The sequence below is a fragment of the Prionailurus bengalensis genome, chromosome X, assembly GCF_016509475.1.
Source record: "Prionailurus bengalensis isolate Pbe53 chromosome X, Fcat_Pben_1.1_paternal_pri, whole genome shotgun sequence".
Taxonomy (NCBI): Eukaryota; Metazoa; Chordata; class Mammalia; order Carnivora; family Felidae; genus Prionailurus; species Prionailurus bengalensis.
The window spans coordinates 63,777,296-63,791,486 of NC_057361.1; the positions used below are offsets into that span (position 1 = coordinate 63,777,296).

A 14,191-nucleotide genomic window follows, 5' to 3' on the forward strand; every position below is an offset into this window, starting at 1 on the left:
CAAAGACATACTACTTTAATATTCTTATTATTTCATGAAGAAAATTATAATAAACATACAAACCTTCAAATTTCAATTACCAAAAACTAAAATACGTAATCTTGTATCTATACAGAATGGCAATTATTTACTATGAAGATATAATAAAAATATTAACGTTGGAAAATTACTTCATTTGTACAAATAAAAACTAATATTTTCAACAAATATCCCACAATAACTCACAAATGAAATATGAGTTTTCCTGACATGGTACTTTGATATAACCTTTCTGGACATTCTGGCAACTATTGCTCCATCCTTGTATATGTTTTATTTATTTATTTATTTTAATGTTTATTTATTTTGAAAGAGAGAGAAAGAACTTGAGCAAAGGAGGGACAGAGAGAGAGAATCCCAAGCAGGCTCCATGCTGCCAGTGCAGAGCCCGATGCAGGGCTTGATCTCATGAACCAAGAGATCATGACCTGAGCCGAAATCAAGAGTTGACATTCAACCACCTGAGCCACCCAGGCACCCACAACCTTGTATACATTTTAAAACATAAATATCCTTTATGATTATTCAACCACCCTCCCAAATTGAAAACACTTGAAATGTACACCATTTGGAGAGAATAGCAACTAATTTTTATTTAAAAAATAACTTTTCAAAAATTCTCCAGAATTTCAACAATTAACTGTTAAAGCACAAATTACTACTAAACTCAGCTTGACATATTCTAATAAAAAAAAAAGAAAATCCTGTATGTCATCACCTCAATTTTATTCAGCTTAATATAGAAGCTACATAAATACAAAATATACCTACTCATGAAAATAGGTTACACATGGGATGGTTAACTGCTAAAATAAGCAAAATTGAATTTTAAAGCAAATATAATGTGTTCTAATAGAAAAGAGAAATTTACCCTGCAGTTTGGTAAATACAAACAGCAGTTAAAAATGCCCAAATCACCAAGGTCATGATCTCACAGTTCATGGGTTTGAGTCCTGTGTCAGGCTCTGTGCTGACAGCTCAGAGGCTGACGCCTGCTTCGGATTCTGTATCTCCCTCTCTCTGTCCCTTCCCCACTCGGCACTCTGTCTGTGTCTCTCAAAAATAAATTAAACATCAAAAAACTTTTTCTTAAAGCCCATATCAGGGATGCCTGTGTGGCTCTGTAAGTTAAGCAGTCCACTCTTGATTTCATCTCAGGTCATGATCTCACAGCTTTGTGAGTTTGAACCCCATGTCGGGCTCTGCACTGATTGCTCAAAGCCGGCTTGGGATTCTTTTTCTCTCTGCCCTTCCCCCTCTAGTGCTCTCTCTCTCTCTCTCTCTCTCTCTCTCTCTCTCTCTCTCTCTCCTCAAAATAAATAAACTTAAAAAAAATGCCCAAATTAATTACACATACACACATACACATTGTAGGCTACCACATGTGGGTATGATTAAGAAGAAAGGGAAAAATAGGTGTTCAGGTAAAGCCTGAATTTATCATTGGCTCTATAGTTTGTCTATTCATCCCTTCACTATGGTCTTGAACTCTCTCTCAATAGCCTTTTTTTAGGCATTATGCCCATTCATCATGCTTTTAGTTGCTTAGACAAGTAGTATTCTGCAATGATTATTTTTTCTAAGGTTCTTTATACCCAGATACATGAAAAGACTGATCATTTCTGTAGGCTTTGGTTAGAAGGCACTCTTGATTTATGGCTGAGACTTTTGCTTTCGGAATGGTTTGTTTTGTATCATGGTCTATATGTATTTTCTTTAAATAAGCTTTCCATCTTGCAATATACTGCCAAGGTCTTTGTGTGCTGTTCTCAGTTATCAAGAGCTGTGATGTACTTCCATATGTATTGTTTCATTTCATTTATTGGTTCATATCATTTATTGACAAACTTTTACTGACACTGCCTATTATATGGCAGGTGCTTCTAGATGTTGGGAGTTAAAAGTTGGACAAAATTAGGGCGCCTGGGTGGCTCAGTCAGTTGAGTGTCCGACTTCAGCTCAGGTCATGATCTCACAGCTCGTGGGTTTGAGCCCCATATTGGGCTCTGTGCTGACAGCTCAGAGCCTGGAGCCTGCTTCGGATTCTGTGTCTCCCTCTCTCTCTGCCCCTCCCCTGTTCACACTCTGTATCTCTCTCTCCCCTCAAAAATAAATGAAGATTAAAGAAAATATTTTTTAAAAGTTGAACAAAATATAGACCATTCTTTGGACAAGTTTACTTTCTAGTGGGATATATAAGTGATGAAACAAATAATAAATAATTACCTAATCATGATTAAATGTTACTATGGGAGAACTAAATAGAAATTAGAGAAAGTAGTATTTTATAACACATAAGAACTGGGCTATAAAATGAGCTAGCAGTGGGGCGCCTGGGTGGCTCAATTGGTTAAGCGTCCAACTTCGGCTCAAGTCATGATCTTGTGGTTCATGAGTTTGAGCTCCGCATTGGGCTCTGTAGCTCAGAGCCTGGAGCCTGCTTCTGATTCTGTCTCCCTCTCTCTCTGCCCTCCCCCACTCACGCTCCGTCTCTCTCTTAAATTTTTTTTTTCAACGTTTTTATTTTATTTTTGGGACAGAGAGAGACAGAGCATGAATGGGGGAGGGGCAGAGAGAGAGGGAGACCAGAATCGGAAACAGGCTCCAGGCTCCGAGCCATCAGCCCAGAGCCTGACGCAGGGCTCGAACTCACGGACCGCGAGATCGTGACCTGGCTGAAGTCGGACGCTTAACCGACTGCGCCACCTAGGCGCCCCATCCGTCTCTCTCTTAAAAATAAACATTAAAATTTTTTTTAAAGAACTAGGAGAACTAAAGTATATTATATATGATGAAGGCAAATACATTTGCATAAAATGAGGCATAATTATAAAATTGTGGGAAAATGTTTAAATTACGTACTTTGAATTATTATTATCCGAGGTAATTTAAGCAATGACATACAATTTCTTTGCCTATTGAATTAGCAGTTTAAAAAAGTGAGAAAACAGGGGGACCTGGGTGGCTCAGTCAGTTAAGACCTCAGACTTGGGCTCAGGTGACGGATGATCTCACAGTTCATTAGTGCACTTGTGCATGCACTCTCACACTGTCTCTCTCAGAAATAATAAATGAATAAACTTTAAAGAAAAAATGTGAGAATACATAATAATACTTAGAACTTGTCAGGGCTATCAGTGCACATATTCTGGCAGCAATCCTCCTTCCCTTTTTTTCAGTAAAATTATTTTGGAAAATAATTTAGACAAAACATCAAGAACAATAGAAAGATTTGTACACTTTGCTTCAAATCTTCTGAGAATTTGGAGATACGTCAAATTATCTTATATTTATTTTTTTAATGTTTATTTTTGAGAGAGAGTATGCATGAGTGGGGTAGGGGCAGAGAGAGAGGGAGACACGGAATACAAAGTAGGCTCCAGGTTCTGAGCTGTCAGCATAGAGCCCGACGCGGGGCTCCAACCCACAAACCATGAGATCGTGACCCAAGTCGAAGTTGGACACTTAACCAACTGAGCCACCCAGACGTCCCTGCCAAATTATGTTTATATCCAAGTAAACACTCGTTGCAATGTTAACAATAGGAGAATAACTGAATTATAATATACATATTATATAAATATTAAGAATGATCACTATTTTTCTTTGCCTGTATTTTCTTATTTCTCTGTAATTCTCATGCAACGTTTATAACTATAAAGGCCAACAATGATACAGAAAATGCTTGTGATATATTAAACCAAACTGCATACAAAGTATGTCTATAACTACAAAAAAAGGAGCACCCCCTCAAAAAAATACAAATAAGCAAAGAATGCAAGAGGATATGTGAAAATAAACCTAGATTTTAATATTAGGGTTTAAGATCATGGATGAAATTTTTCTTATCTGCTGTTTTATTTTTTACATTCAAATATATTTAATGTATAATTCCATTTGTGTAAAGTTAAAAAATAAGCAAAACTGATCCACATTGTTAGCTGTCAGGATAGTAGTTACCTTTGGATGGGGAGGTAGCAATCTGGAGGAGGTGATGAGATGGAGGAGGCTTTGGGTTGTGAGTAAAATTTTATTTCATCAACTGGGTGGTGGTTACACCCAGTTTTGTTCATTTTGTGAAAATTTATCAAACTGTACACTGCACTTATAAATTGTGAACATTTCTGCATGAATATAATAATTCAAATTAAAAAGTTTAAAATGTTATTTTAAAAGTTGCTTTTAGTAGATCACTCAATTCATACAGATTACTTTATTAATCATGTAGTAAATTATACAATACTAAAATAATGATAAATATGTGGATATTTTCCAAACTCATAATTATTAGTAGTAGTCTCATTCTATTAGTTCTTATCACATGGTAACTTTTGAGTTTTTAGGCTTTGTGTCCATTAAAAAAATAAGGGATTTTCAGTCTCCCATAAAATTCCCTACTGCTAACAAAGTTAAATAACTTCATTCATGGTCTCACCATCACACCTTATTACACAGTATTTAAAGTACTGTCTTGTAATCTGTACACATCTGTTTGTCCCAATACTGTAAGTTCCTTAGATAAATCATGCATTCGTAACATTTAGCAAAGTAATTGCTCAGAAAACATCACTCACACCTTCCTAACCACTACCAAAAAAGCTAAAACAAAATAAAGGAAAAATAAATATCTCACTGAAAAAAATTTCCCATTTTGCATTCTATTAACCAAATTTACAAAAAAATGCTGTATTTCCAAATAGAAACTATTGTGACTTCATCAAAATAAAAAGCTTCTGCACAGTGAAGCAAATAATCAACAAAACTAAAAGGCAACCGACAGAACGGAAGAAGATATTTGCAAATGACATATCTGATAAAGAGTTAGTATCCAAAATATATGAAGAACTTACAAAACTCAACACCCAAAAAGCAAATAATTCAGTTAAAAACTGGGCAGAAGACATGAATAGACACTTCTCCAAAGAAGATGTACAGATGGCTAACAGACACATGAAAAGATACTCAATTTCACTGATCATCAGGGAAATACAAATCAAAACCACAATGAGATACCACCTCACACCAGTTAGAATGTCTAAAATTAACAACACAGGAAACAACAGGTGTTGGCAAGGATGTGGAGAAAGGGGAACCCTCTTACACTCTTGGCAGGAATGCAAACTGGTGAAACCACTGTGGAAAACAGTATGGAGGTTCTTCAAAAAGTTAAAAATAGAACTACCCTATGATCCAGCAATTGCACTAGTAGGAATTCACCAAAAGGATACAAAATTACAAATTTAAAGGGATACATGCCCTCCAATGTTTATAGCAGCATTATCAACAATAGCCAAATTGTGGAAAGAGCCCAAATGTCCATCAACTAATGAATGGATAAAAAAGATGTGAGAGATATAGATGAGATAGAGATAGAGATAGAGATATATAGATATAGAGAGGGAATAGAATATTACTCAGCCATAAAAAAGGAATGAAATCTTGCCATTTGCAATGATGTGGATGGAGGTGGAAGAAGGTATTATGCTAAGCAAATTACATCACTCAGAGAAAGACAAATACCATGTGATTTCACTCATATGTGTAATTTAAGAAACAAAACAAATGAACATAAGAGGGGGGGAAATGAGAGGCAAACAAAGAAACAGGCTCTTAATTATAGAGAGCAAACTGATGGTTACCAGAGGGAGGTGGGTGGGGGAATGGGTTAAACAGGTGATGGGGATTAAGAAGGAGGGCACTTGTGATGAACACCCAGTGTTGTAATAGTTGAGTTACTAAATTCTACACCTAAAACTAAACTTACACTATATGTTAACTAATTAGAATTTAAATAAAAACTTGGAAAGGAAAAAAATGCTATCTTTCAACAGGCTTGCAATCTGTTCCAAATGTATGTGAAGCTTTAAGTAATGTTTAACCTTTAGGCAGAAGAAAAAGGTAAGACTATTCCTATTTCTTAAACTTCTTATATAATTATACTTAAAAACTAAGGACAAGCTTAGGAGAGAATTTTGACAGTCTACAATGTTAAAGAGACCATGATTAAGGTCCAGGTTCTACCAGAAAGAGTGACATGGTTCATAGACCAGGCTCTCAAGTTGAAAGCCATGGATGGAGAGGATGGAGAAAATGGGAGAAAAACATTGAAGAGACAGTAACTAAAACATTTTTCAAAATGAATGAAGGGGGGGGCGCCTGGGTGGCTCAGTCGGTTAAGCGGCCGACTTCGGCTCAGGTCATGATCTCGTGGTCTGTGAGTTCGAGCCCCGCATCGGGCTCTGTGCTGACAGCTCAGAGCCTGGAGCCTGTTTCAGATTCTGTGTCTCCCTCTCTCTGACCCTCCCCCATTCATGCTCTGTCTCTCTCTGTCTCAAAAATAAACATTAAAAAAAATTTTAAAAAAATGAATGAAGGGTACTGACCCACAGATTGAGGAAGTTCTGCAACCCAGAAAACAGGAGGAATACAAATAAAAACATTAGGAAAAAAGTCTTAAAATCCATCAGAGAAAGACACACTTCCTTCAAAGAACAATAAGAATTAAATCTAACTTTTTCACAGAAACTACATAAGTAAAATACAATGGAATAACATTTCCAAAGTGCTTAAAGAAATCTAGAAATCTATACCTGTAAAATACCCTTCAACAATGAAGAAGAAATAATTTTTTTTGGAAAAAAAGTTAGGACAAAGCTAGAACACCAACAAACCACAAATCACTTAATATTGTATAATTTTATCTGCCAGTTTGCTACACTATTCAGTTTCAAAATATCATTAATTGAGACCATTTTGAGACACTGAAAAATTTCCAAGGTATAGTAATTTGTTAATACACCAAACCATAAACAAGCATTTTCAAATTAAATTTTCAAATAATTTTAAATAGGACAGAGAAAGACAAACTTGTATCATCTCTTATATGTGGAATCTAAAAATAAATTATATATACACACATGCCTGCAAGCATTCATGGATACAGAGAACAGACTGGTGGTTACTAGAGAAGGGAAGTAAGGGGTGGGAGAAATGGGTGAACTTTTTTAGTTTAAGTAAACTGAATAAAAAATGTTAAAAGAATAAAAAAATAAATTGAATAAAAAATAAATTTTAGGGTTTGAAAGAAACATGGTTTGGATCATATTTTTCTTGCGATCTTCTTTCTTATCATAAGGAATAGGTGTTTATTATTAATTTTTTTGGCTCACCATTCCATGGCTGAACAGATGAACTTTCCTGGCTCTGAACTGGATTTTAAGCAGATTTGTTTTCCATATTATACATGAACACTGTTTTGAGAAAATATCATTTTCCCAAATGTCCTTCAATTAAAACCAAAAGCTTAAATTTTTTCCAGAATGTTTCTCTTCAAGTATCTCTATTAAATAAATCACTGATATAGTACAATAAAATGGGGAACGATTTACAAAGATTGACTAAAGGGGGTATTTCCAAGGGTTTTGATTTTTTCTTTACACTTCTTTTTATTTTCTAAATTTCCTTTAATTAACTTGTATTGCTTTTATAATCAGAAAAAAATTTTTAAGGGATTAAATTACTCATATTGATTGTAATCACCTTCAAATTTCTTAGCCAGTTCTTAGTATAATCCACTGTCAACAGAGTAAGTGTTGAACTAGATGACCTCTAAATTCTTTAGATTATGAGATGAGACCTTACCATCAAGCCACTGGGCAGTTTTCTCTAACAGCCTGGGCTACAACTGACTCTAATGTCAATGTCAGGACCCCTTGGCCAAGAAGCACAACTCTAGGAACATTACATTTGTTTACCTTGTTGATTTGTTCTGCAGAGTCACTGCTTGTATATTCGTGGGGTGGGGGTAAACTGTGTTCAGTAATACTATGAAATTTAGACACTGACCTGTCTGTTACTGTTGAGACTGAAATTTTCAGATGTGAGAAAGTAAAAATCTGCCCTGCCATTCAAAAGAATGGGACAACATACAAAAAGCAGCTACAAAGTTCACAGGAAATAATATTTCTACCTAGGACGTGCTGCAGCTATAAAATGTCAAAATAACCTCTGTCTTTGAGTAACTACTGTTTTTTACTAAATGATGAACACTGTTCTCTAAAATCATACACTGATTCAAATTGTATCACTAAGGTAACAATCCATTCTTGCCTGGAGGATCTAAGTCACTAAATGTACAATTTCTTCTTTTATTTCAGAGGGAGAGAGCACACGCAAGTAGGGGATGAGGGGCAGAGAGTCTTAAGCAGGCTCCATGTCAGCATGGAGCCAGACATGGGGCTTAATCCCATGACCCTGGGATCATGACCTGAGCTGAATTAAAGAGTCAGATGCTTAACCAACTGAGCCACCCAGGTGCCCTAATGTACAATTTCTAAGTAGCCTCAATTTACAACTAAATAAAGCTTCAAATAAAGAGTTTGTGAAGACAAACTCCCACATTTATCTGAACTCTGTATAGTTTCTAGGAAACAGAATCCTGTGTCCACTTCACAGTCCAAACTTGATACTGATCCCTTTACATTTAGCCTGGCTTTCCTTTAAGTTTATCAAAAACATTGCTTCCTTTACATTTCACCTAAGCTTCACCCTTCCTTCAAATTTTATAATAACTCTATCTTTCCTTAGGTAAGATGTCACATGATTCTTCTGATGTGCAGTCTCCCTTGAATCAGTGATCAATAAACCTGGCTCTATCAGACTGCAGGTTTGTCTCTGATTGCACTAAGATAGATGGCACAGAAATATGATTCCAAAGATATTAAAACTTGCATTAATAAGAGAGCAGCCTCAGCTTGCCTGGGTGGCTCAGTCATTTAAGCATCTGGCTCTTGATGTAGGCTCGGGTCATGGTCTCACGGTTCCTGAGTTCGAGCCCCACGACAGGCTCTTCACCGACAGAGCCTGCTTGGGATTCTTCCTCTCTCCCTCCCTCTCTGTTCCTCTCCCAATTGTGCTGTTTCTCTCTCAAAATAAATAAATAAACAAAAAAATAAGAGAGAAGCCTCAATCAAACACTATAGACAAAATACTAGAATGTGAGCAAACAGACAAAATGTAGCACCAAGGACTTATTATAAAGAGGATACTAAACAGAAGAACAATATGTGTTTCAGCTACAAACTGGGCTTGGCTGCTTCCATGGATATAATTCTGGGGGGAAAAAAGACAAAATTAAATCTTTAAACATACATTAACTTTTGGTATTCTAATCCTAAAATGGGCTATTTTCAATTCCTATGAAATTATTAATTTACCTGATGTATACCAGCACTGGATCTGTGGTATTCATCAATAAGTAATTTGGACAAAATAAACATTATTTCTGTGTTTTTATTCATTTGCCTTTTCATTGTACTTATACTATGTTTTCAACAACAGAACATAAGAGAAAACTAGTATTTCAGTGTACAAGACCATGAGGTATAATAATGTAAACTTCATGAAGACAAAGATTGTTTTTCTTCTTTATCACTATAATACTTAGCACAGTGCCTAGAAACGGTACATGCTCAAGTACTAGATCAATTATTCTATTTAGTTCAAGTCTGACTTTCATAGTCAGCCCAGTCAAAAGGACTCACCAAATGGGATAAGGAACTTTCCACTTTTTTTGTTTTTTAGGAACTTTCTACTTTTAAGAGAACTTTTCAGTAATTGAAGCTCAGTATCAGAGAAATTAAAAGGTAAAAACTAAACCTAGGTCCTTCACATCCTGGCAATGATGTCACAAAATAATTATTAAAGTTAACTTTGGTATACAGTGGAAAGAAATTCCAGACTTCCCTTACCACATGTCCTGTGTGGGGATTCTTATGAGCATACGGTGGTCCTCTTATATGGTTCCACATTTGACCTGATGTCATAGCAAGCACAAAACACTAAAAAACAAAAAATAATGAAATACTTATACAACATGGTGCAGCTGCTCCCACACTGATTAACAGGTTTATGAAAAGTGTGTCTGCTTAAGTAATATGTGAACAAAATTTTTTCAGATAAATGATTTTTGATTAAGTCTTGTATTTCACAAGAACCAATAATAGTTACTCTGAAAGGAAAACCCTATTTTAAAATTATAAATAAGCTGACACAAGTTTCACAATTGAAAACTGAAAAGTCTTTTAGAATATTTTCAAAGGGGGGCACCTGGGTAGCTCAGTCTGGTTGAGTGTCTGGCTCTTTGTTTCCGCTCAGGTCATGATCTCATGGTTCAGTTTGGGAGTTCAAGCCCCGTGTCAGGCTCTGCGCTGGCAACCCAGAGTCTGCTTGGGATTCTTTCTCTCTCTCCTTCTTTCTTTCTCTCCCTCTCTCTCTGCCCCTCATCTGCTGGTGCTCTCTCAAATAAAAATTAAAAAATTTTTTGAGAGAGAGAGAGAGAGAGAGCGAGCGAGAGCGGAAGAGGGGCAGATAGAGAGGGAGACACAGAATCCAAAGCAGGCTCCAGGCTCTGAGCACAGAGCCCAACACGGGGCTCGAACTCATGAACCACGAGATCACGACCCGAGCTGAAGTCGGACACCTAATCGACTGAGCCACTCAGGTGCCCCAACATTAAAAAATTTTTTAATACAAAAGAAAATTAGAAAAAAAGAGCATTTCCAAAAGAAATGCATATTTTCATAGGGGTGAATAAAAACTGAGTATGAGTTTCTCCAAACCCTGGCCATCCTAATGAGATAATGGAGGAAAGAAACTGATTTTAAGGCATGAAATAAAAACATATAAAATCTCTTCTCACAGGTAAGAAATAAACTTAATGCTACATAACTATACTATATCGTATGCAAACAATTTTTGTTCTAAATTTACTTACCAAGGCTGCAAAAGCCCATCCAGTCTTATTGAAGAGAAATTCCATATTGCTTCTTCGAAGATATACGAGTCCACCAATAACAGCCAAAAGCAATCCCAACATAAGAGGACCAGCATAATTTGGAGGTCTAATTACTCTAATCTAATGGAAAGGAAAGAAAAATGTTTTAAAGTATGAAATTTATTTGTTAATTATATAGGTCAAACTGATTTGAAATGAAAGCAATAAAAATTAGTGTGGTTATCGTTGTGATGAGCACTGGGTGTTGTATGAAAGTGGTGAATCATATTTCACATGTGAAACTAACATTATACTGTATGTTAACTAACTGGATGTTAAAAAAATTTTTTTAATGTTTATTTATTTTTGAGAGAAAGACAAAGCACAAGCGGGGGAAGGGCAGAGAGAGAGGGAGACACAGAATCCAAAGCAGGCTCCAGACTCTGAGCTGTCAGCACAGAGCCCGATGCGGGGCTCAAACTCACATACTGTGAGATCATGACCTAAGCTGAAGTTGGATGCTTAACCGACTGAGCCACCCAGGCGCCCCAATAAAAATTTTTTAAAAATTATTTCAAATTCTTTCAGGAAAAATTACACTTCTTTTCTTTTCATCCTAATCAAAATAGTCTATAGTATATCCTAAAATGGGATGAGATAAGTACAACATTCTGCTTACAACATAACATCTTTTAGATTAAGATGTATTTGCCAAGTTGGGATGCCTGGGTGGCTCAGTCGGTTGAGCGTCCAACTTCGGCTCAGGTCATGATCTCACGGTTCGTGAGTTTGAGCCCCGCATTGGGCTCTGTGCTGACAGCTCGGAGACTGGAGCCTGCTTCCAATTCTGTGTCTCCCTCTCTCTCTGCTCCTCCCCTGCTCACACGCTCTCTCTCAAAAATAAATAAAGATTAAGATGTATTTGCCAAGTATCACTAGATAGTCCATGGACTTAATGAGGTCAAAGGAGTGGTTTCCATACTGAATTCAAGAAGGTGATAGAAGATGTTTTATAATTTCACTCTTTCATCAGGATGATTCTGTTAAATGCTACTTTTGAAGGGGCTACTGAACTATTACCACTTCAGTGATATGGGGAGGAGACCAATTAGGACCTCCCGTAAGACTTCAAGTGGATAATGGCAAAGTAACTTTCTACAAAGTAGGGAAACTTACATTGACATCAGTTCTGTCAGCAATCCACCGGGCAATCTGTTCAGCTGAAAAACCACGCACCTGCAACTCATATGTATCACCTCGTTTGGGTTTCCCTTTTGCAGGAAAGTTGATGAAAGTTGGAGCTGAATTCATGTTTAGCTGAATAAAAAGAAGTCCATGAAAATATAAGTTATCAAGAAAATAATCTTAACAGCAAATATTTTCTTGAAATTTAGGCATCTTAAGGAAAGTGGTAAGCAGTGGAGTCAGGATTCAAATCCAAGGCGGCCTGTGACCTTAATTAATTAGTACACTTTACTGACCAAATATTAATTCCTAGCTAAGTAGTCTATACTTTCTACTTTAGAATGGAAAATCTCATATATCACAAACATTTTCATCTGTTCAGAAATTATGCAAAAATAATACATTTGTGAGAACTAAAATTGCCTTATGTAGCTGGACTAAGCTCCAAATAGAGTACATTCTCAATCTGGAGAAAACAAGACAGTGCTCTAAAACTGCAATGAAATACATACATACATACATATATACATACATACATACATACATAACACTGCAGTGAAAACCATCAAAATGGTAGTCATATGCAAAAACAGTTAATTCTAAAAAGTTCATAAATGTTTACTGATAAGCATCACATTTTTCTATTCTCTATAATGAGACGATGGTATGCTTAAAGAAGACAACATTGGAATTGCTAAGGTAAAGAAACCATGACTGACTCATTTGCATTGTATCTTTCCTGATGTGATATAACTGTATTTGTGGAAAATACAAAGTCTGAGTAAGTCCAGGGAAAAGATGCTGACCAACTGATGCAAACATTCAGGTCCCTCAACAGGTAATCCAATAATGGAGATTAGCTTGTATAAGACAACTATAATTTAAAGACATCAGCCAATAAAATAATCCAACTCCCTTGCTTTGATTCTATACTCACAATAGAACCCTCTAATAGTAATTTTTTAGACTTTCCCATAAGGAAGAAAAGTATAGTGATTAGTCGATATGATTATTTGGTCTCCTTGGCAATATAATATGGCAAATTAATGAATTAATAGATTAGTCCCTTATTTACCAACATCCATGTGAGTGTGCACAGTCTCCAGAACTAGGTAAATTCTGGCTACATTGTTAAAATTCAATTTCTCAATTTGAAAAGCTAAGAACCTTGGGGCGCCTGGGCGGCTCAGTTGGTTAAGTGTCCGACTTCAGCTCATGTCATGAACTTACAGTGGGTGAGCTTGAGCCCCACATCAGGCTCTGTGCTGACAGCTCGGAGCCTGGAGCCTGCTTCAGATTCTGTGTCTCCCTCTCTCTCTGCCCCTCCCCTACTCATGCTCTGTCTCTGTCTCTCTCAAAAATAAACAAACTTAAAAAAAATTGAAAAGCTAAGAACTAGACCCTGGACAGTTTTCACTCCATCAAACTGCTGCCCAAATTTTAGGCCAAAGTCTTTTTCTTTTTAATTTTTATGTATGTATGTATGTAATCTCTACACCCAACACAGAGCTCAAACTCATGACCCTGAGATCAAGAGTTGCATACTCTTCCAACTGAGCCAGCCAGGCACCCCTAGGCCAAAATATTCAATAGTTAACTATATCACTTTTGGATTCATAAAAAAATGCCTAAAAATACAGGTAATATATGAATCTATTTCCTCTATAAAATTAAAAAAAAAGTTTACAGGGTTATAAGGACCAACAATTCTAGAAGCCACTATTATTATTTCTAAACCTTTTTGAATTTATTCATATATGTGTGTGTATACCACAGAAAACACAAATATTGCTTTGTGTCCACTTTAACACAAATGGTATCATATTAACTATCATATTCTGCAATTTGCTTTCTATGCAGCCATGTTTGAGGGATCTATCCATGATAGTACATATATATCAACCTCTTTCTTTTTTCTTTTTTTTTCATTCTTTTAACCAAGTTTTATTAAGCACCTATTTTGTACCAGGTAACAAAATAACAAAATTAAGAAATGTACTTAAATTGGCAAGGGAGCAAACTTCAGCACAAGCCTGTATTTACTGGTGGATCAATGAAACCCAAACCCTTTCTGGCAAGAACCTGGCAAAAAAGCCCAGCCATGACCTGGGCGTAGAGCCGTCGTCACCCAGTATATGCTTTGACTTGCAGGGTCCTCAAGTCAGGTGGCATGTTAAGGAGACTGAGATGCAG

General features: G+C 36.3%; 1 protein-coding gene across 2 annotated transcripts in view; it reads right to left on the bottom strand.

Annotated features, from left to right (window-relative positions):
- The window catches only part of MAGT1 (magnesium transporter 1), a 60,377-nt gene that overhangs the window by 8,998 nt on the left and 37,188 nt on the right, over positions 1 to 14,191 (bottom strand). For both annotated transcript variants that reach the window (XM_043571415.1, XM_043571416.1), the window contains exons 4-7: positions 11,990 to 12,130; positions 10,814 to 10,954; positions 9,789 to 9,878; positions 9,087 to 9,150 (exon numbers count right to left, since the gene is read on the bottom strand). In XM_043571415.1, the coding sequence (XP_043427350.1) occupies positions 9,087 to 9,150; positions 9,789 to 9,878; positions 10,814 to 10,954; positions 11,990 to 12,130 (436 nt within the window). The remainder of the gene's footprint in view (positions 1 to 9,086; positions 9,151 to 9,788; positions 9,879 to 10,813; positions 10,955 to 11,989; positions 12,131 to 14,191) is intronic.